The 23,175-nt window shown below is 39.4% G+C and overlaps 2 protein-coding genes across 2 annotated transcripts in view; one reads left to right on the top strand and one right to left on the bottom strand.

The window, feature by feature from the left end:
* Positions 1-492: 492 nt before the first annotated feature.
* Positions 493-10,473, bottom strand: LOC114200322 (myosin regulatory light polypeptide 9). The gene is made up of 4 exons (XM_028092370.2): positions 10,331-10,473; positions 4,530-4,728; positions 3,924-4,085; positions 493-987 (listed from the first exon to the last, which is right to left on the bottom strand). The coding sequence occupies exons 2-4, from the start codon at positions 4,711-4,713 to the stop codon at positions 815-817; spliced, it is 519 nt and encodes a 172-aa protein (XP_027948171.1). The 5' UTR covers positions 4,714-4,728; positions 10,331-10,473; the 3' UTR covers positions 493-814.
* Positions 10,474-18,545: 8,072 nt separating this feature from the next.
* The window catches only part of MYOM1 (myomesin 1), a 149,231-nt gene continuing 144,601 nt past the window's right edge, over positions 18,546-23,175 (top strand). Inside the window, exon 1 of the mRNA XM_028092355.2 lies at positions 18,546-18,696. The gene's annotated coding sequence lies outside the window, so the exon portion shown is untranslated. The remainder of the gene's footprint in view (positions 18,697-23,175) is intronic.

The raw sequence follows: 23,175 nt of genomic DNA, 5'->3' as shown, positions 1-23,175 counted from the left end.
ATGCTGGATTGTATTTCCAACATTCTGAAATACAATACAAAAAAATATTTTTGGTAAGAAACATTCCATAGAACCTTTTGGGGCTAAAATAGTTTTAAAAATTAGGACAAATTAAAATTATACTCAGTGGCCTAGTCTAATTTTAAATGACATGAAATAATGCACAAAAGTTTAGAACAGATAAGGAGGGATGCTGACAGGTATGTTAAACTTAAGGATTTAAAGCTACCAAAGTTAGCATGTCTATGCAAATTCTATAGAAAATTATTTTTAAAACTGAAAGACAAAGTGCAGGAAACCCAATTAAGGCAGTTAAAACTGATTTCTTTGGTGGGGGGAGGGATATATAGTAGAGATAGGATTGTTAGGGAAACTGGAAGGAGTAAGGGAGAGGTCTAACAACCATACCATTTTCCAGGATTTGTCTCGTCTACCTTTCCTTGGAAGATGCAACTAACAAAAGCCAATTTTGGGAAATAAGTTTTAAACAAGTTAAGTTTTTATCATAAAGTTTAATTATGGTTCAGAAAAAACTGAGTGAATAACTTTCTCTGAAAAAATATACTGACTCTGTAGACTGCAGTTATTTTGGGAGGGGGCTGGTAAGTTAAATTGCCCTATTTTCTATTCTGAAAATGATAAAAAGTCCCATTTCCAGTCTGATTACAGAGATGCATGTGCCTAAAATGGCTGAGAATAAATACAAGAAAGGCAAAAGCTGCAAAGCTAAGGGCATGCAACAGACTCTAAGAGAAAGTCTCAGAAATACCCAAAGTGGCAACAAGGAACGTTTGGCTGGAATTTGAAGTTCTTTTCAGTCATCTTTGTCTTTTGCTCCATGTTTAAGGATGCGTGTGAACTCAATATAATTGAAATTTCCCTTTTTGTCGATAGGCGCTTCTCTGTACAGCTCATCCACTTCCTCGTCTGTAAAGCGATCTCCCATGGTTGTCAGCAGCTCTCTCAGGTAATCTTCCTGGATGGTGCCTAAAGAATAAAGAACTGGGGATCAGAATACATACTACTCTGAGGAGTAATTACAGGGAACATCTGCACTTGACCAAGCATGCAAATATAGGAAATATGGGCTCTTCACATGTTTAAGCCAGCCTCAGCAGACAGCTGCCTAGCTCTATCATCCTGCTCTGCTCTATCAACTTCTGTCCACAAGTCTTCATAATAGGGCCTAAACTACACCTAAACAACAATAAAGTATGATTAAGGAAACTAACCCTCATGGTTCCTTAAAGTAGCATGAATGGTTACACTAAGTCTTTTTTTTTTTTTTTTAAGTGAGCTCTATGGCCAGTGTGGGGTACTCCTGGTCACACTTCTATAAGCAAGTAACACTAAAATACCACATCATAAACATGCTTCAGTGGAAAGAATACTGGAGTCTTGAGGTTGTTTTTTGTTTTCAAGATTTTATTTTTAAGTAATCTCTACACCCAATGTGGGGCTCAAACTCACATCCTGAGATCAAGAGTCACATGCTCTACCAACTGAGCCAGCCAGGTGCACTGAGGTCCTGTTTTAACAAGTATGTTACTTCAGGCATTTCATTTTATCTCTGACCTTGGGTTGTTTGTTTTTTATAGGTACAATGAGATTTTTAATGTTTCTTTTTTACAAATCTAATTTAAATTTTATAACAAATACAGCTAGGCCCTGAGTGTGCAAAAACATGAGTATATATTTGAGCATTACCTATGTGGCAGACACTGGGCTAGGAATTGGGGATGTGGAATGGTGAGTCAAAAGGTGTGCTTTTTACTCTGGATCTGTGATATCAGGGTTCTGATAGAGAGCTTTAAAAAAAAAAAAACCCAGATGCCACCCTTGATTTATTATCTGGCATTGATTTTTTTTTTAAGATTTTATTTTTAAGTAATCTCTACACCCAACATGGGGCTCAAACTCATGACCCTGAGATCAAGAGTTGCACACTTTTCCATCCAGGTGCCCCATGGCATTGGTATTTTTAAAAGGCTCCCCAAGTAATTCACATCATGATTGAGAACCACTAATGTACTAACACAAAGTTGATAAATGACCAAGCACAGAGATGTTTGAAATTCATAAAGTAAAAGAAAAATCTGACAATATTCTTGTATGTGAAATTAAGCTAAAACATTGACAATATATTTCTTATAAAGTGAGTTTAAAGTGGAAGGTCAGTTCACAAAAGAAACTCTAGACTTAGGGGGTTTTTCCTAATTCCATTCTACATTTTAAAATGTTTCTCAAATGTTAGACTTCTAGCTTATAGAAATCAATTCTCATCTCCAACCAAGTAATTCAATTATCACATAAACCTATCATCGAGTATGTGCGAGGAGCTGTGGTAGGTGCTAAAAGGAGTTACAAAGATGGGAACATAATGCTGTTGAAGACACAGAGCCATTGCTGATTGGGAATAAGTACACAACTGAATAGAAGGTCAGGAAGAGTATGTGCCAGGAGAGAGATAATAAAATACTTTAGATGTGGAGAGAGAGGAGAGGCTTCGAGTTTTCCTGGGATGAGGAGAAAACAGTATAAAAACACAGGTAAGGCTCTATAAAGAATGTGACCATTGAGATGAGTTTGAAGAATGGATAAGACATTTTACTGGCTTTATTCCCTTCCATTAAAAAAAGTAACAACTGCTCAGAGTCAAAAGCTCAATCAATACAGAAGTGCCTTTAGGAGAGAAAAAAGTTTCCTCTGCCTTTCCCTCCCCACACCCCATCTCTTCCAGGTATAACTTTTAAAGAATTTCAGTTTTAAGAGGGAAGGGAAGGTGATATGATGAGGAAGGCACAGAAGCAGCAATGGTGGAGGTAATTTTAGGACAACAATGCATAGAAGAGCTTGGAAGGAGGTTAGGAAGATGATACAAGAGTCAAGGATGGTATACCTGAGTAGGCCTAATGAGGCCATATTGTGTATGGAGACTGCTTCTAACAACAGACTGTACTTGACATTAGGGGCGCCTGGGTGACTCAGTTGGTTAAGCATCTGACTCTTGATTTTGGCTGAAGTCATGATCTTGGGGTCATGGGATCGGGCCCCACATCCAGCTCTGCACTAGGCATGGAGCCTGTTTGAGATTTTCTCTCTCCCTCTGCCCTCCCCACCGCCCCTCTCTTTCCCTCTCCCTCTCTAAAATAAAATAAAATAGTTCAAGTAATATGTAACTAAAGGGTGTACCTTCCTTCTCAAAAACCTTGCCATGTGAGTTACTCCCTTATGTGTCCCTTATAGGCACTTCTGCCAAAGGATCAAGCATTTACGTAGTTAACTTTGGGGTTTTTTGAGAATTAACTCTATGCCAGCAGTATGATTAAGCACTTTATATAAAGTATCTCACTTCCTCATTTAATCCTCACAAAAACCCTATGAGGTAGGTAATATTATTGACCATTTTATAGGTACAAAAACAGAGGCTTAGAGAAGTTACTTGCCCAAAATCAGACAGCTATCATATAGAACAAGCATATGAAACCAAGGAGCCTGATTCTAGAGCAAAAGGCTAGATACCAGATTTAAACAATCTGAAGGCTGAGAGGTACTTGATAAACAAATACAGGACTGTACTGGGATCATGGCCTATAGCAATTCATACTTTTTCCAAGATTGCTCTGGTAAAAGTTATTCATTCAACACAATTACTGAGAGCCTAACCCTTGTGGAGTTATTCTAGTAAAAGGGCAACATAAGTTTCCTAGCGAAGTTCCAAATACACCTATTAAATTGTTAATTAAATATTTAAGGGTAAAGGCAGTAAAATGAGTGATTAACATGCCACAGGAAAAGCCTGTCCCACAAACAGGTATGGTATAAACCCGAGGGTATTATGTTATCATATTTCAAGTTATATGTTTTAGTTACCACAACCAAAAATTAAATCACTTGGTAATTAAAGGTGACCTCAGACTTACCAGTTGCTTCTTCATCAAAGCAAGCAAAAGCATTTCTGATGACATCTTCCGGATCTGTGCCATTTAACTTTTCACCAAACATAGTGAGAAACATGGTAAAATTTATGGGCCCGGGAGCCTCATTCATCATGGCATCCAGATACTCATCAGTTGGATTTTTCCCTAAATGAAAAGGAGGGTCATAATTTTAATTACATCACAAAATGCACCAAGTATTATCATAGTGAACATCTTGACAAGAGAGATTATGATTTATACAGCTTGCTGTTTATATTCACACACAAATAGTAAAACTATTTGGGAAAAAGCTTCTCAATAAGTGAAGGCCTGTATTAAAGAGTCTAGAGATGGTATGCTATTCCTTTGGGATGTTAGGAGGAATAGTGCTGGTGCTCTCATAATACCAGTGTTTCCAACACATACATGTAATATGCTGGTGCCCAGCTCAATCCTGAGATCTGGCCAGAAATTTGCAAGTGGTCCAAGGACCACACTTTGGGGAACATTGCTCCAGACTTTAAATCTTGGGAAACTAACATCATTAGATTGGCTCCACAGGCATTATAGAAATTCTATTTAGTTTTTAATATTAAAACTGATCATTACCTAGGGAGGCAAGCATATCATGCAAATCTTCCTTGTCAATGAAACCATCTCTGTTCTGATCAATCATGTTGAAGGCTTCTTTGAACTCCTGAATCTGTGACTGGTCAAACATGGCGAACACGTTGGATGTTGCGCGCTGGGGGCGCTTCTTGGTAGTCTTGGTCTTTGCCCTTTTGCTCGACATGGTGGCGTTTAAATCCTAATTAGGAAGGGAAATACAAAAAAAAAAAAAAAGATTAACAAAAAGTAAACTGAATAAAACTTCCTGACATGTCTGAGCTAGTTAGAGATGTACCTAAAAACTACTCAGCAGAGTAGTATCACTTGGCAAAAATATCTCGCTCAACTAATATGATTTCTTACAGAACCAACTACAAAGAGAAAAACCAGACTCATGTTTCAATTCACTCATCCTTAGTAGTCCTGACATCTAATCAACAGTCTGTCACTAACTTCAAATTCCAGACTAAAACCAACATAAATTCAAAGCTCAGAGCCCATCGACAAGATTGTATGTTCCCCCAAGCAGCTAGATAGCCAGATAAGGTACTGATAACCAAATCTACTGGTTTAATAACAATATAAAAAACAAGAAACAAACAAAAAATATAGGTACCCTGGAGAAACAGTACTGGTTCTATACTTCAGTGCTATGGCAGTACTGGGGAATACTAATTCATCTTCAACAAGTCTATTCTAAAGCCCTAGCCTAAACTGGCTGTCCCATTCTAAGGTGAACAGAAAGTAGGAAGGAAGACTGATGGAATAGGTCTTCATCTCCTTATCTCCACTGTCAAATAGCATTCTTCTACTTGCAACTAACAATTTTTATTGCACCCTCACTTCTGGAATCAAAGTAGTTTAAAAAATGTATTTGTTGGAAAGCTAACTGAAAAAGTATAAAAAACTATGAATTCACCTACAATTTATTTCCACTCTATCCAAACCAATTTCTTGCACAGAGCCAAGCTAAATCACTTGAGGTCACTAAGTTCTCTAGACAAAAATCAGCACAACAGTTTTTAAAGCTATTTACTTTTTAAAAAAGAAAAGTTTTAGAAAACATTTTAAGAGCTATGGAAATAAACTTTGTTCTCTAATCTAGATTTATCCCTGTAAAATTTAAGTTAAAAATTAAAAAAAAAATGCCTAATGATACCTAAAATGAAAAGGCAATTTTTTCAACACTCAAGCTTTAAAAGATGATAAAAATTTGTTTGGAGTTAAAAGCCACATAGTCATCCGATAACAAAATTTTACCGTACCATCCTTCAGAGCTCGGGTGGCGATGGTAGTCTGCAAAACCTCTAACCAGCAAGACTAGGCCACTGTATTGAGTTATATTCTTCCAAACAGGCCTAAAATAGGCACTCCTGATTTCACTCTCTGACCAGGATAACAATTTTAAAGCTTACGTTCTGAAAACAACATTTAACTATGATGTAGCAAAACACTATGCCCTTGCTCTAAAAATAAATCTGTGGACTGCAAAGAATGAAGTACTACCTAGATCTCAGCACTGCAAAGTGACCTTAGAATACAATGCTTCCTATGAGCTTAAAGTTATTTCTTACATTCTTCCCTTGATTATACCACATCACCCAGACTAAACTGAATTATAGAAATAATTAGAAAAGCTCTGCTTCAGATTTTTTTTTTTTAAAGCTAAATCTGTTCTCAGATTTCAGTAGGAAATTCCACAAATAAGAGTCACAAATTCCAGGCCATCCAATATAGCACTCAGTGATACACTGGAATGTGTTGTTGGTAAGATATACCCTACACAACCCAGAAGTTATGATATACACTCCTCCCTAATTTTCAAGTTTCCTTTAATCACAATTTGGGAGGCTGCCTGTCATAATTAATCCGCACCATTCTTGAATGCATATTTTCATTCTGCAACACCTTTTGGGGGCAGTAAATACCATTATTATCAAAACTACATAGGGCTGTAATTTTTCCCTCTATTCTAAATGTACTTTTAAAAACTACAAAGAGTCACAGTGTATATTATTCCTCCATTTCTTAACTGTACTCCAGGACTTGGGGTGAGTGGCAGAGACCCAATGAGGGGTACAGAATTACCAGTCTACCTCTCTTTAATATTTTAGGCATGCCATATCTTTGCAAACCAAAGCATGTCTTTAAAAATAGTCTGTTTTGTTTGACAACACTGTCTTCCCCTCATGAGGCAGGAATGTCAGTTATTTTAAGAACAAAGAAACTGATGAGAATTATAGGTCAAATGGTTGGCACATTTTTTAATCTATAAAACCTCATAATATTAAATTTGGTGGGAGGGGCGCTTGCCTGGCTCAGATGGTTGAGTGTCTGCCTTCGGCTCAGGTCACGGTCTCGGGGTCTTAGGATCGGGCCCCTTATCGGGCTTTTGGCTTGGTGGGGAGCCTGCTTCTCCCTCTCCCTCTGCCTCTCCCCCTGCTCATGCTCTCTCTCTCTCTCTGTATCTCTGAGTCTCAAATGAATAAAAAAAAATCTTTAAAAAAAAATTTGGTGCGAGTCCTCTAGGTACCTTTTTAAAATGCTTAGTTTGTGCTATAAAGTTATATGTATTTGAATTTTAAAGTATTTCCCATTAGTCTTTCTTTTAATCATGCATTATTTAAATCTCTATTCATTGTAAAATAGTTTGTAAAAGTTATAAAGTTTTTTTTTTGGTCAGCACGGACAATGTCTCAGAAAGAATTTTCCTTTAGCTCAAGCAATACTTAATCATCAGTCTTTAATATGATCGTTTAATTACACCAACGTACATCAAATGTCACTAGTGTTAAGCACTATTTAAGAATTAAGAAATGTAAGGCAAATGGCCTATCTTCAAGAAGCTTGAAGTTGGGGAAGCAACTATAAATAAATGAAATGATTGGTTAATCTTATGAAATGAGTCATAGTTTTCATTCCTGAAGTAAGACTCTCAAGTTAAAACAATGTGTGATAATAATGAAAAATAAAGGTGGTACATGATCTATCAAATACTGTGAGTTGAGAAAGATCTTTTTTCTAAAAGATTGAGGAGGTGGGGAAAGACCTTGAAAAACCCTGCAAGACACCCTTAGAATTAAGAGATTCAGATATTAATTTTAATTCTAACAAATTAAGGTAGTTAATTCTACCAAAACTGGTAGTATAATGTTAGGCAAGTTACTACCTGGGCCTTTACTTTTTCAAGGAGGTTGTGTTCTTCTTGTCTATGAGTTTATCTCCCAGCAGAAACTGGGAGCCTTCCAGCAATAGGCAGTTCAGCTTCACAGAAAGTTGTTCTAAAATAAGGAAAGTGTGGGGTTTTTTCCCCTACCAAACTAAAAGTATGGGTGGAGGGGCGCCTGGGTGGCTCAGTCAGTTAAGCACCTGCCTTTGGCTCAAGTCATGATCCCAGGGTCCTGGGATTGAGTTCTGCATCAGGCTCCCTGCTCAGTGGAGAGCCTGCTTCTCCCTCTCCCTCTCCCTCTGCGCCTCCCCGCCCCCATACCCCTCATGTGAGTGCATGAGCACTCTCTCTCTCTTGCTCACTTGCTCTATCTCAAATAAACAAATACAATCTTTAAAAAATAAAAATAAAAAAAAAGTATGGGTGAAATAAACACTGATGTAGAGGGAACCAAATCAGGGACAGTGCTATGATCCCAAAGAGCAGATCACTTATGATATTGTCACTGTCCTCCTTTCTATATGATTCTAATTTGTTATCCACTTTTACTTTCCCCAAACAAGTGAGACCTGTTAACTCTCTTCATGTAACAAACCTTAGGCAAATGCACAACTCCCATAGAAGTTTAGAAAGTTAGGGTAAAAAACATTGAAAATATTTCATACATCAATGTAAGTATTCTTTATATAGAATGGGAAGATGTAGGCATCTGAGCTTTTTAAGTTAAGAGTATTCTTACTCATTCTAAGTTATAGCCTGGAGTCTATTTTTGAGGCACTTAATGATAGATCTCTGGCGTGAAGGCATATTTGTTGTATGAAACTAAAGCACTTGCAGTGCAGGCGTCTGTGAAATATGAAAGGATTTCAGATGCACAAGAAACTGAATGAAATGGAGCCAGTGGTGGTCAAGAAGATTCAGTTTACAGATCTAAAGGAGTATAACCTTGTTTTAAATCAGGAGAGGTTAAGTGTTGGTAGCAATGAATTTATGTGGGTGTGTGTTTTAGCTTGATCAAATAGGAAGAGACTCAGTTCAAGGTTAGGACAAAAGGAAGGATACAAATCATGTAAGGAAGATGTTACACTAGATTAAATGGTAGAAGAAAAGTAAAGATCCTCAAAGAGGCTTTTCCCACACATCAAGGGCAACGGGAAGATTTTTCAGCCTCTATCTAGATAATACTATGGTTTCATTTATAAAATGGGATTAATCCATACTAATATTGATTACTCTAATTAGAATCCTAGAATGTAACATTTGTAAAGTGGTAATAAATGTAAAATAATCTAGAGATTTTTTTCTACAGAACTGACACTAAAACTGATAGTATTCTAGGAAAATATGATACATTCTTTAAGGAAAAACGCCCATCTTAGAAAACACTTCCTAGTGGGTGCCTGGGTGGCTCAGTCAATTAAGTGTCTGACTCTTGATTTCAGCTCACGTGGTAATCTCAGGGTCTTGAGTTCAAGCCCCAGGATGGGTTCCACACTGGGCCTGGAGCCTACTTAAGAAAAAAAGAAAGAAAACACTTCCTAGTGTGATAGGATGTAGTATCCAGACCAAATCTCCTGTTTCATTTAGTCAATGTACTTTATCCTCAAGCTAAGCATATGTGATTTTTTGGAGCCAACTGCAGTTTTTAAAAATACATTTTCAGATTGGTGCTTCTTCCAAATGAACCAAGTTTTCATTTCCTATGCAAACTTCGGGCTGAAGGTAGGATTAGATCTCAGACTGCCACACCCAAAGTTCTTAGCGCTTGACAAAAGCAGTTAATTAGCTGTCAGGGTTCACTTGCAGTAAAGCCTCACTCTTGAAAATGCGAAGCTTTTCTGGTTAAGTTTCATCAAAAGCCTTCCAGAACATAAAACAAATAGTAGTAATTTTAAGAAATACTCACTTGATCTTCAGATATAAAACATTTTGCATTTAAGTTAAAATCTCAACCCTTATTTCTGTTCCAAAGCTGTTAAGAATTCTTTTATATACCTACTTAACTACTTTAAAAGGAAATATTTTGGCAAACTGATATAACCCAAAGTCTCCACCCAAAAGGAACTTGGTGTTGCATTTTGGAGTTTTCTCAAGCTGCAAACTACACCCTTAACCCCTTGGTAAAATATCAATTAAAAAAAGTTCTAATTATAGAAATGGATGCTGAGCTGAGGAAATTGCTAATTTGAGTGGTTATCCCTACTAAACGTAGCCACACAGCTGCAACAACAGCTGCAGCATGGGGGACACTTGGGCTTCGGATTTTGCGCAAACTCTTGAATCCGGCAAGTTTACGTTAGAAACTAAACTTAGTGCAGGAGTCAGCGCCGCGGGGTTCGGGTTTCACAGGCCAGCCTGTCGCCGAAGATCGCGGCGCCAGAGAGCGAAGTCACACTTGCCGAGCTCCAAGTTTGGGTAAAGGGACAAAGTTCGCGCCTCGGGACTTCCGGGCGTGGCCTTCGATCCCGCAGCTGGCCGTTGGGCTCGAAACCCGGGAACCCGCTAGAACACCGGCCCAGGTGCGCTCCCGGCGCCGGCGGCCCGCCGCGGAGCGCCGCTGCCCACCCAGCCGCCCTGCGGAGATGGGCCCCCGGGGATGGGCCTCACGCGCCGGATCGCGAGCAGCACTCACCCTGCACAGCCGCGAGAATCCGAGCACTTCGGTAACCCCCTCGCTGCCCTGGCTGCTGCTATCAACACCCTTCTACTCCCAGAGCCCCCTAAAAGCCAATACTTCCGGCCTCCGCTTAGTAAACCGGAAGTGAGCCTAGTCACCATTATCGGCCGACCTAGTGGGCCTGACTTAATAGAAAGGCGACGGGTGGGGGGAGTTGCCAGTGTGCTAGAAGGGTGCAGTTTTGAACGAGTGCACGGGAAGGAGTATAAAGCGGGCGACTCAGAACATAGAAGATTGTGTAATGGTTCGTTCGTGTAATGGTTCGACTGAGTTTCCGTCTTTTTATACCTTCTCTTTCATGTAAGCTTTTCTTCCCCCCTTTCCTTTTGGCAAATGGGTGAGCCTATCCTGTAGGTCGGCCCCCCTCACATTCCAGGGCACGGCCAGGGGCGGGGCCGGTTAGCCCAAGTCCTTGTAGGGACATCGCTGAGAGGGCTGCGCGGCCCACGTGACCTGCCCCCGCGCGGCCCCCGAGCGCCAGGCCCGGGCCGCCGGGCGGTCGTGCGCCTGCGCGCGGGACGCACGCCGTTGTCTGGGTCTCTGCCTGTCAGGCTTTTGGGCAGGAGGTTTTATCTGGGCGTACTGTGCTGTTTTGAAGAGCCCCACCCCTTCTACATTGGAGCAAACCTTCGGAAGTCCCCAGAGCCCTCAGCTAAGCGGCCACTGTCTTTTTGGCCCAGACGGATTTCATGAGGTCACGAATGATAAAGACTTACTCCCTCTTCAAAAACGTTTCTGGTATTTTTCCCACCAGAGCCCCGCTTAATAAGGAAAGACTGGGTCTGACCAGGAAGAAGACAGGCGACCAGCAAGAACTAACGATATCTTGCCCCTCTCTCTCACTATGATGCAGACCTGTGGCTTGGTGAAAATAGTAATAAAAAGTTGGGGCTATTTTTTTCTCAGCTCTCCTTTCCTTGGACAGCTTCTAACAATTCATCTTGTTAAAGGAAAGCCCTCCCCAGTTCTGTCCTTTTCCGTCCAAAACCTGGTGAGGAAGACTATGGTGCTGGTCACCTCAGCTCTAGTGAGCTCAACTACGAAAGGAGTGAACTGGATCCGGTAACGCTCAGATCATCCCAGTACTAATAAGGCTCAGTGCCTAGTTTGGCTCAGGTGGCAAGAACTGTTCTGGCGTTTGGGGTGGCCCTGTGGTCCTTTCCTCTCACTTGAATCACCCTGCTGAAAAGGAAGGTAAAAGCTGCTGAGTAATACATTCTAAATATTAATAAACTATAGTTTCGAGGAGCCCAGGAGCATTTTATTTGTTAACCAATAGCATATTCCAAAGTTAACATTGAGGTGAAATCACTGAAAAATAAATAACTGCCCTAATTCTATAGTGTGAGTGACACAAAGATGCTTAGTTTCCTCAACTGCCTTGATAATAAGAATCACTTGGGGTGCTGGTTAAAAATACAAAATACTGGTGCCTTATCTCCAACCTAATGATTCAGAATCTTCTAGAGCAAGTCCTATGAAGCCATCCATTTAACTGGGGTCCTAAGTTAATCTTATCACGGGGGGACGCAGAACTAGACAGCTTAGGGCCTAAGACTTACACAATGACAGGGCCAACTCCAGATGGCTTAGTGGTGGGGGACTGCAGTTTGGTTTTGGAGTTTGACTTGGGCAGCAGTGTGAGCACCCTGCAGTGTACTCACACCTCCACCAAGTTGTGGCCTGCCACCACTGAGCTGGAGCCTTGCAACTACTACTGTCCTTTTCTTTAATCCACAATGAAATGGGTAGTTTAGTCTTCTCAGCTCAAAAGGAAGCAGCAGCATTCTTTTGCTTCTATACTGTCAGATAATTGCCTTCTTTGTCTTCTTTCTTTCCACTCAATCAGTCAACAAGTATTACACAGCAAATTCATTTCCAAGCAGTGTGGTGGGTATTGTGGTTTATGCTATTTGTACTAGCACATAGTTGCTACCTCTGGGATCGAGGGAGAGGGAGTAGAAAGGGTTGCAAAGGCACAGGGAGTATCAGGGAATAGTTGTAAAACAGATCATTGCAGTACAATTAGGTAAGGCCTTTAGAAGGAACACAGAGAAGGAAATAAACCCCTCTGGGGATTTGTGGAAGGTGGCCCCTAGAGGACTATTAAAGAGCTGACTCTAAAAGTCAATGAGGAAGGGCACCTGGCTGGCTCAGTCTCCAGAGCATGTGACTCCTGGTCTGGGGTTATGAGTTCCAGCCCCACATTGGGCATAGAGCTTACTTAAAAATAATAATAATAATAATAAATAAATAAAAGAATTAAAAATTAAAATTAAAAGTTAAAAAAAATTTTCAGTGGGAAAGGAGAAGAAAGATTCCAAGCAAATGAAGGAGCATGGCTGATTGAAGGTGATCAGAGGAACTGGCTGATTGAAGATGAACAGGAATTATGTGGTCAGTGATGAACAGGAATTGTGTGGTCAGTGTTCATTCATTCATTTATTTATTACATAAGTAACTCTGGGTATACAAAGGTTAGCAAGCCAGTGTGGAAAATAAAAATCTTGATAAAATGTTTTTCAAATTTCCATCTAATGTATTGATATCTAGTTTTAATTATTGGACCCACTGCCAAAGACCTATGACTCCATGATGTCTCTGTCCTTCTGAGCCACATAGGAGATCTTTGCCCTTAGGTAACAATTGCCTTTTTACCTTGTAACTAGAAGTTTAGAGACTTGGGTTCTGCTTCATATCCTTCCTTTAGCCTACTGGGTAACACTGAGGGCAGGTCCCTCAACTGATCTGAGCCCCAATTTTCTGATTTGTAAAATGGGGATAACATCTGTCCTGCCTACTTTATAGAGTTTTCTGATTAAATGAGATCATTTATGTAAGAAGTCTTATTAAGTACAGACCCGTGGCTTTCAAACTTTTGACTGAAACTCACTGTAAGAAATTTATATAACTGGGCACCTGGGTGTCTCAGTGATTATTGGCTCAGGTCGTGATCTCAGGGTCCTGGGATCGAGCTCCACATCGGGTTCCCTGCTTAGCGGGGAGCCTGCTTCTCCCTCTCCCTCTGCCACTCCCCCTGCTTGTGCTCTCTCACGCGCTCTCTCTCTCTCTAATAAATAAATAAAATCTTTAAAAAAATAGATTTATATCACTAAGCAATACTTGAGTACCTATGATGTTTTCTAAGTTTTCTATTCTATTTCAATTTTATGTCATTTAACTTTTTAAAATGCTCTGTAGGACCCATTACATGTGAATTTATGATCCACTAATGCAGAAGTGTAAATTTTTTCCCCGAGGAAATATTTGGCAATGTCTGGAGACATTTTTTTTTTTTTAAGATTTTATTTATTTGACAGAGAGAGACATAGCGAGAGAGGGAACACAAGCAGGGGGAGTGGGAGAGGGAGAAGCAGGCTTCCCGCTGAGCAGCGAGCCTGATGCAGGGCTCGATCCCAGGATCCTGGGATCATGACCTGAGCTGAAGGCAAGACGCTTAACGACTGAGCCACCCAGGTGCCCCCAGAAACATATTTTATTTTCACACCCAGGGAGCTGCTACTGGCATCTTGTGCATAGAGGCCAGGAATACTGCTAAACATTCCACAATGTACAGGATAGCCCCCTACAGCAGAGCATTATTTGGCCAGAATGTCAGTTGTGCTGAGGTTGAGAAAACCTTGCATTAATGTTTCAGCAGCTCAGAGTATATAGTATTTGATATTTGTGGGGTACTAAAATTCTTAAAAAGACACTATTGCTCTTGCCGCAAGGTGAGGCTTTTTTGCAAGACCAGAGAAATCCAAAGGGAGAAAGAAAAGGAGCTCACATTAGTACATACCTATTATGTGCTAGGTATTCTGCCTAAGCATTTTTATCATTTAGTACTTTTTTTTAAAAGATTTTATTTATTTATTTGACACAGAGAGCGCAAGAGAGACACAGAGCAAGCACAAGCAGGGGGAACAGCAAGCAGGGGAGAAGCAGACTACCCACTGAGCAGGAAGCCTGATGTGGGGCTTGATCCCAGGACCCTGTGATCATGACCTGAACCGAAGGCAGACGCTTAACTACTGAGCCACCCCAGTGCCCCATCATTTAGTTCTTACAACAACCATGTGAGATAGGTATTATTACCTCTGTTTCACAGATTAGAAAACTAAGCTCAAATACTTCAATGATTTGCCAATGTTACCCAAAGGGTAATAAGAGAACCAGGATTATAACTCATGTCTCTGTGCTTGTCCGGGTGTAAGACAGAAGGGAGGACTGGGGTCAGTATTTCTTATTCGTGTATCCCTAACTTCTAGGATAGTACCTAATTATCCATGAATGCCAGTAAATATTTGGTAATTGGTTATTTGTTCAAATGCATGTAACTGGTAAATGGCCTAACCCAAAGCCCACATTTTATTTTAAAATTCTGTGCTCTCTTCTTTGGTTCAAAAAGGGAAACTCCTTACCCAAACAACAGGAAGCATGGCTGAATTAACCTTTGGTATTTACTGCCGAAGTTGGTAATTTCCTAGGGATCACTTACAATTTTTATTGCATGTAAGAAAATTTTGAATGGTGAGAGACATGGCTTACATTCTGGTTTTGCCTACATAAATGGAATTCTAATCCTTTCTGCACAAACTAATATGAAACAAATTAGCATTAATCCAGGAAAACAGTAGGAGGAGCTCCTTTCTTTTAAATGAAGTTAAGGCCTTTAAATTAATCTGTATGGAAATTAGTTTTAAAGCTCCAAAACTACAAATAAGTGTATTAAAAGGGTTTAGAAAATTCTACATAAAGAATTCCTTTAAAAAATAATTATAATTACTTTAAAATTCAGGAATGATATATAAGATGAAATAATTTGGAACTGAATTAAGAATATTTAGTGGGTGGGGTCCCTGGGTGACTCAGTCAGTTAAGCAACTGACTCTTGGTTTAGGCTCAGGTCATGATCTCCGGGTCCTGGGATTGAGCCCCATGTCCGGCCCCGAGATCAGCTGGGAGCTTGCTCAAGAATTCTCTCTACCTGTCTCCCTTTGCTCCTTTTCCTGCTTGCAAGCTCTCTCTCAGATAAATAAATAAATCTTTAAAAAAAAGGAATATTTGAGAGAAGTTATTATTTCTATACTAATAAATTTGAAAAAAAGACAAATGCTTAGAAAAATTAAAATACTAAACAAGATTCCAGAAAAGAGAATATGAATAAACCAAACCAAGAGAAGAAATAAGAATTACCTAAAAAATAATTTACCTGACCCTGATAATTATTAAAGAAATGCTTCTCCAATGATTAAAAGACAAATATCAAGATCACAAACTGTTTTTAAATATGTACCCTATGATACTACTAATAATTTGTTAATGAATAAATATAGTGACCAAATTACATTTGCTGAGTTAATCTTGTGAGGCAGATTTTTTATTAAATACTCCCAAATAAAGCAAATACCTAAAGCAAAAATTATGGCTTAGGCTTACTTCAGTCAAGTCTCTGGTTTTCTCATCTGAAAAAGGGCATAATGATAGCATCTACTTTAGCCATCCATTGTGTGTATTAGGTGAAATAGTCCATATAAACTTCTCAGAGAAATATCAACTTTAGTTGTGTTAAGGCACTGAAATTTGGAATTTGTAGAGTAGTTATTCTGCCCTGACTAACTAATATACCAATGCTTTGTCTACTCAGCTGGAGGAAACATGCTGAATGGTCACAGTTTAAGTAATGACCGAAGACCTCAAGTGGGCCCTTGATGTTACCATGATGCTCCTGCACTCATAGATGTCAGTTTTATAATTTTTCTATCCTAGCATCTCCAATACCTTTTCTCCCATACTTGCTCTCAGTTGAGGACCTTCTTTCTAAGTCATTGAGAAAAAACGGAGACTCCCACAAGCTGTCACCACCATATCTACCTACTGACCAGCATCTGACCCCATATGTTGTTTTTCCCTTTTCTTCTGTTAAATAGGGGAAGTACCCTCCTTGCTCCTGTGGAAACCAGTTCCTCCACTTGATAACTCATGTTACTCCAATGATTCTATCTTCTCCTGCATCACCAAGTTTTCTCTCTCTTTCTCTCTTTTGGATTATTCCCATCAACAGGTATGCAGTAATGTATCCTGTATGTAGCATATAGAATCATGGTTCCCCAAAGATGTCCACGTCCTAATCTCCAGAACCTGTGACTATGTTAGGTTACATGGCAAAGGGGGATTAAGGTTGCAGATGAAATTAAGGTTACTAATGAACTGACCTTAAAATAGGAAGATGTCAATGTGAGTGACATCATAGCTGGAAAAGAAAGAAAACAGATTCTCCCCTAGAGCCTTTAGAAGGGGACATTGTCTTGCTGACATCTTCATTTTATCCCAGTGAGATCCAAGTTGCAATTTTAATGATAGAACTGTAAGATAACTAAATTGTTGTTTTAAACCATTAGATTTGTGGTAATTTCTTACAGCAGCAATAGGAAATTAATATATTACAAACAACAACAACAACAACAAAAAACCCTCTTCCTGGTGTATTTTCTTCCTCCAGCTATTGTCCTGTTTCTTTGTTGCCCTTTATAAAACTCCTTAAAAAAGTCACCTAGCTCCAATTCTCTCTTAAACCCTGTATAATAAGGCTTTTTTCCCCAACCACTTCACTGTTATGTGCTTATCAAGGTCACCAAATGACCATGTCATCATGGCCAGTTCTCGGTCTTCAAACAGATTTGACAAGGTGATCACTCCCTCACCTTTGAAACGCTTTTTCTCTCCTTTCTAGGATGTCTCACTCTCCTGGTTTTCCTGGTTCCTATGGCACATTTCTTATGGCTACTCTTCAGTTTCCTTTGCCAGTTCTTCCTGATTTCCTCAGTCCCTTGGAGTAGTTCAGGATTCAGTGTTTGTCTCTCCTCTCTTTTCTGTCAACACTCCTTCCCTAGCTGATCTTACCCATTTTCATGGCTTAAAATACTACTGAGACACTGATTATTCTCAGGTATGTATCTTGGCCAAGACCTGTGCTCTGGACTCCAGACTCATGATATAGTCACTTGACATCTCCACAAGGAGGTTTACTAGGCATCTAAACCTTCAGAGCCCCAAACTGATCTTCTGACCTTACCTGTAAAACCTGCTCTTCCTGACATTTTCTCCACGTAGGTTAATGGGAATTTCACCCTTTAAGTTGCTCAGGCCAAAAACCTTGGACTCATCTTTGCCACCTTTTTTTCTCTCCTGACCCTCATCCAACCTTTCAGTCAAATCATCTCCAGGGTCTAGAACAGCAGTTAGCCAAACCTATTGGTTAAGTCCTTCAAAACATATCAATCTGACTATGTCCCATCACCCCCACAGCTACTATCCCAATACAAGGTATCAGGCCTGGATTTTTCAGTAGCCTTCTAACTGGTCTCCTTACTTCCATGTCTCCCTAAATTCTAGTCTCCACAGACACAGACTGATCCTTCTAAAATAGAGATTAGATCACATCATTGTTCTGCTCAACACTGTCCGATGGTGTCTCAACTCAGAGTGAAAGCCAAATGCCTATAAGCCCCCAAAACATCAGACTGGGTGAACTTTCACCAACTGCTCAACTGTATTGATCAGGCTGTTTCTTGAAGAAGGTATTTTTCCTCTTCAACACCTTTGCGTTTCCTGTTCCTTTTGATTTCTTTCTTCTAATGTTTTCATTGCTTTCTCCCTCAGTTCTCTTGAGTCTTCACTCAAATATCATCATCTCAGTAATGCCTTCTCTGGTCATTTAAGATTTCATCATTCATCTTCCACCTCTAGCATTCTCTTCTCTTTATTTTTTCCACTGCATTTATTATCTCTGACATACAATATACTTTTTTTTCTTACTGTTTATTTTTCATACTAAATTCTATGAAGACAAGGTTTGGGGGGTTGTTTTGTTTACTGAAGTATCCCAAAGGCCCAGGACAGTAATTAGCACATTACAGGCACACACTAAATAAAAATACATATTGAATGAATGAAGAACTGGAAGGTAGGGTATGAGGGGAAAATGGCAAAAATATGAGGACTAAGAGTAAGCAGAGACCATGTCCTGAATGACCTCTAAGCCATGTTTCTGAAGGTTAGTGAGATACCACTGATCTGTCTTACTTATGGGATTAATATGATCAGATTTGTATTTTTTTAAATCGCTCTGATAATACTATAGAGGATTAATGATTGTATTAATAATTTGGAGTGGGAATATTTGCCCAAAATGTTGACTTATTTATTTATTTTTTTTCCCAGGAAAAGAGGCTCTGTGGTCTCTTGCAGACTTTCCAGCAGGGGTTAATTCCACAGAAATCAGTGCCTTGGGGCAGTATCTGTTTTGCCAGCCACCTGTAAGTATATTACAACTTTTGATTCTGAGTTCTTGTTTCTCCTGGAGAAATAATGATAAATGAAAGTAATTTCTATGGGCAGTTTCTGTTTTGTATAATTTGTCAACATTTAACACCAAACACCTCCTTTAGCATTACCCCATGGACTGCCGATTCAGTAAAGCATTAGAGCACTGGTCTGGCAGCACTGTCCAATAGTCCCTGAAAGACCAAAAAACCCGAAGTTAAATTTGAAGGGGCTTTTCTTTTCTTTTTTTTAAAGATTTTATTTGTTTATTTGACAGAGAGAGATAGCGAGAGAGGGAACACAAGCAGGCGGAGTGGGAGAGGGAGAAGCAGGCTTCCCACTGAGCAGAGAGTCTGTTGTGGGACTCGATCCCAGGAACCTGGGACCATGACTTGAGCCGAAGGCAGACGCTTAACAACTGAGCCATCCAAGCACCCCTGAAGGGGCTTTTCCAAGATCGGTATTCTTCAGTGTCTTATTGTGAGCTACACAGTTTATTACTTGCTTCAGGAAGTAGAAACAGCCATGATAGGAAGGAACACATACTTCCCAAGGGTGCCGCCTTCTGTTTTTATTCCCGTAACCGTGCACAGTGCCAGGCATGTCACATGTGCCCAATGAAACCTAAGTTAAAACAGTAAACCTTGTTCAAGAACTTTGAGGCCAAGGTAGTAGAAAACAATAAAGGAGACTTAGGAAGTGGTTGAATGATGAAAGTAGTCCTGTGTTGAAACACAAGCAGATGCATGTTATCAGATTTCTGTGTGGCCTGCTAGGTCCGGAATGAAAGTTTTCTTGGTACAGAAGGTAGCTGTGGTGGCCGGGTTAACCACAGACAGGTTAGATCTTGTTTGGATATATAAGTCCAATAAAAATTTTGCTCAAGATGGGAGAACAATGAATAAAATCTTGTATGTTAGTCTATTAATTCTTGTAGTAATTTTGTCTGTTTAAAGTCTTTTCATATAGAGTGCATCAGATGTTTGTTAAAATAATGTGTATAACAGTTACATGAAATTTATTTCATATAAGTATACAAGAATAACTGTGTGTGTGTGTGTGTGTGTGTGTGTGTGTACTAACATTACCACCCTTGCTTGATGTAAAGTGCTTTACATGACTTTAAAACAATACAAATATCATGAGGGAACAAAATTCCAGACTTCCAAAGCAGATAGTATTAGGTTTAAAAACAGAAAAATTGTCCAAGGAATGAAAAATATTAATAGAAATAGATTGAAGACTATAGGGCTCCACACATGACTTCTCAAGTGTTATTACACCATTACAATTGTGAAAGAAATAACTATTTGTAATATGTAGTTGAAAAAGAGAGTATTAAAACTGAGAAAAATAAACTTGGATTAAGCTCTCATAGCATAAACCACAATAAATAGCAGGTGAGTTCCAGTCAAGCATGAAGCATAATAAGTTGAATGAAATAGAATTGTATAAGTATCTTAACTGGAGAGAAGAGTATTTGTTTTAAAAAATGGTTTGGGGCAACTGGGTGGCTCAGTTGGTTAAGCGTTTGACTCTTGATCTCAGCTCAGATCTTGATCTCAGGATTGTGAGTTTGAGCCCCCCAATGGACTCCACACTGGGCATGGAGCCTACATAAAAAAAAAAAAAGTTTAACTAAAGTATTATTGGCATACAGTAAACCACACATCTTTAAAATGTACACATGTCATAAGTTTTGACATGTGTACATTTGTGAAATCTTCACCACACTCAAGATATTAACATATCCATCACCCCCAAAGTTTCTTCATGCCCATTTGTAAAGCCTCATTCCTAACTCCTCTCACTTCTTACCTCCCCCATCTTTGAGGCAATCACTCTCTGTTTTCTGTCACTATAGTTTGTGCAAATGTAAGTTTTTGACTGGTGAAAGTATTACTGATTATAAGATTGATGGTTCCACTTTTATAAAAGTCAAAATGTAATGAAAACAAGGAAAGAATAGAAATGGAAATGTTTTATGGTAAATGTGACAGATAAAAGCTTAACAGCCAGAATATTTCAAAAATTTAATAAAAAGGGTGTTTTATTTTGACTTGTTTGATAGCAAGGAACAGAGACACAGTCCATTTAGCTCAAGAAAAACAATACCTATGTTAGGGATATACATGAACTGCATCTAAACTGGAGAGTTGCTGAAAACAGAGGTAGCCTGGGGTACTTGACTCTTTGGTTTTCCTCTCATGGGCCAAATGATTGTTCTCTGATGAGGTCTCTACTTCTTTAAGCACATCTACTTAGTTTTCTCTCTACCAGCTGTCTTTGTCTGCTAACCCTAGTTTCTAGTCTCTCATAATTACAACTTATCATGGCTCCTCTGACTCCAGTATACACAAGGCACCTCTTTGTTCAGGCTATTTCACTTTTGCTCCTTCTATTAAGTGCATCGACATTCAACATTTCCAAATTCAAATTCTCAAGAGAGGAATGTGATTGGCTTGGCTCACCTTTTTGAGCCAGGCCATATACCACAGGTGGTTGGCCAGGATATTCATCAGTTACCTTTGGGTCTGAAATGACCCATCACTGTGGGTTAGAAAGCCGGAATCACATGGTGCAAAACATCAGCATGTACTGTGAACAGGATAGGCATTGAGTGTTTACCTGTCCAGTAAAGAGGATAGTCCTTAAGAGCCACTATTTATTAGCTATGTGACTTTGGGTAACTTACATAACCTGTCTGAACCTTAGTTTTCTCATTTATAACTTGGGGATAATAACTGCCTTGTATAATTTTTGTAAAAAATAAAATACATGTAAAGCATGGTACAGTATCATGTAATAGGTCTCAATTAGTGGTAGCTATTTTATTTTGTTTATTATTAACAGATTAATAATGATCTCAAGAAAAATAATCCATCTCCATGGTAAAGGTCAAAAGATAGCTCACACACAGACAAAAACCAAATAGTTAGCTAACAATGAAAAAATATCCAGTTTTTACAATTTTTAAAATGCACTTAAAAATAGCTATGATATGGGGCGCCTGGGTGGCTCAGATGGTTAAGCGTCTGCCTTCAGCTCAGGTCATGAACTGGGATCAAGCCCTGCATCGGGCTCCCTGCTTGGCAGGGAGCCTGCATCTTCCTCTCCCTCTACTGTTCCCCCTGCTTGTGCTCTCTCACTCTGTCTGTCAAATAAATAAATAAAATCTTTTAAAAAATAGCTATATTTTGCATCTGTTAAACTTGCTAATAAATTAAAATTATACATTGCAATATTGATGTGGCAATGAAGAAAGAGTATATTCATATTTGGTAGTTGACTTGTAGATTAGCCTAATTATTCCAAATAGCAATCTCACAAAACATATCCCTTAATTCATAGTCCCTTTCTGGGGAAATACTTCCCAAGGAGGTAATTGAAAAGGAAAACCTCTATTTGTGCAAAAGTATTTATAGCTCTCTTTTTAATTCAAAGGCTTTCATCATTTTAGAATGGAAAGAGACCTAAGAGATTATTTTTCCTTTGGGCTGCACATTAGAGTCATTTAGGAGCTTTTAGAAACACTCATGTCCCATGCCCAGAGATTTTGAGGTAAACGTCCTGAAATATGGTCTGAGCTTGAGTGCAATTTAGAAACTCCTTAGCTATTCTGATGTGCAAGAAGGAAGGAAAACCACTCTTCCAGTCCCACACCATTAGGGGAACTGTGAAAAAAACAGAGCCAGAGGTTAAAAGGACCCTGAAAGGAGCACACATAAGATGTGATAAAAGAGCTGGGCTGAAAATGAAGATGTTTGTTCCTAATTCCTAACCCTGACTTCTAGTCTTTTTTTTTTTTTTTTGTAAGATTTTATTTATTTAAGAGAGAGAGAGCATGAGCAGTGGGCAGGGGCAGAGGGAGAGGGACAAGCAGACTCCCCGCTGAGTGGGGAGCCCAACGTGGGGCTCATTGCCAGGACCTGAGATCATGACCTGAGCCAAAGGCAGATGCTTAACCAACTGAGCCACCCAAGCACCCCTGACTTCTGGTCTTGATGATTAACTGGAAACATCCATGTGTCCAATATTTAGAGACGAGGTAACCAGTGATTGTGCAATAGTAAAATGCACTCATTGTTATTGGCTATCTATGGACAAGGTAGAACATAGTGTGTACACACTGATGAGAACCAGGTGTGATAGTGGTGTGTCTGTTGCTATCCTCACCAAGAGATTCTCAGCTGGACCTGTTGAGTTCCTCCTTGGGAGAGCCGTGGTTCTCCCTTCATGCTCTACCTCCTGCCCAAAGTGGCCAAGTTCCCTGAGTCCCCATCTCTGTTATGGGGAGTGGGGTTATTGATGTCCAGTACTGCTGAACTGTGGGCTGTCTATGCTGAACAGTGATGAATCAGAAGTCATGTTTTAAAATTGTGGTGAAATATACATAACAAAATTTCCATCTTAACCATTTTTAAGTTGCACAGTTCAGTGGCATTAAGTACATTCATATTGTTGTACAGTCA

The sequence above is a fragment of the Eumetopias jubatus genome, unplaced genomic scaffold (genome assembly GCF_037043125.1).
Source record: "Eumetopias jubatus isolate StellerSeaLion01/CBP00866 unplaced genomic scaffold, mEumJub1_p1.0 scaffold_16, whole genome shotgun sequence".
NCBI lineage: Eukaryota > Metazoa > Chordata > Mammalia > Carnivora > Otariidae > Eumetopias > Eumetopias jubatus.
The sequence above is the reverse complement of the archived record's forward strand: the minus strand, read 5'-3'. Positions and strand labels throughout refer to the sequence as shown.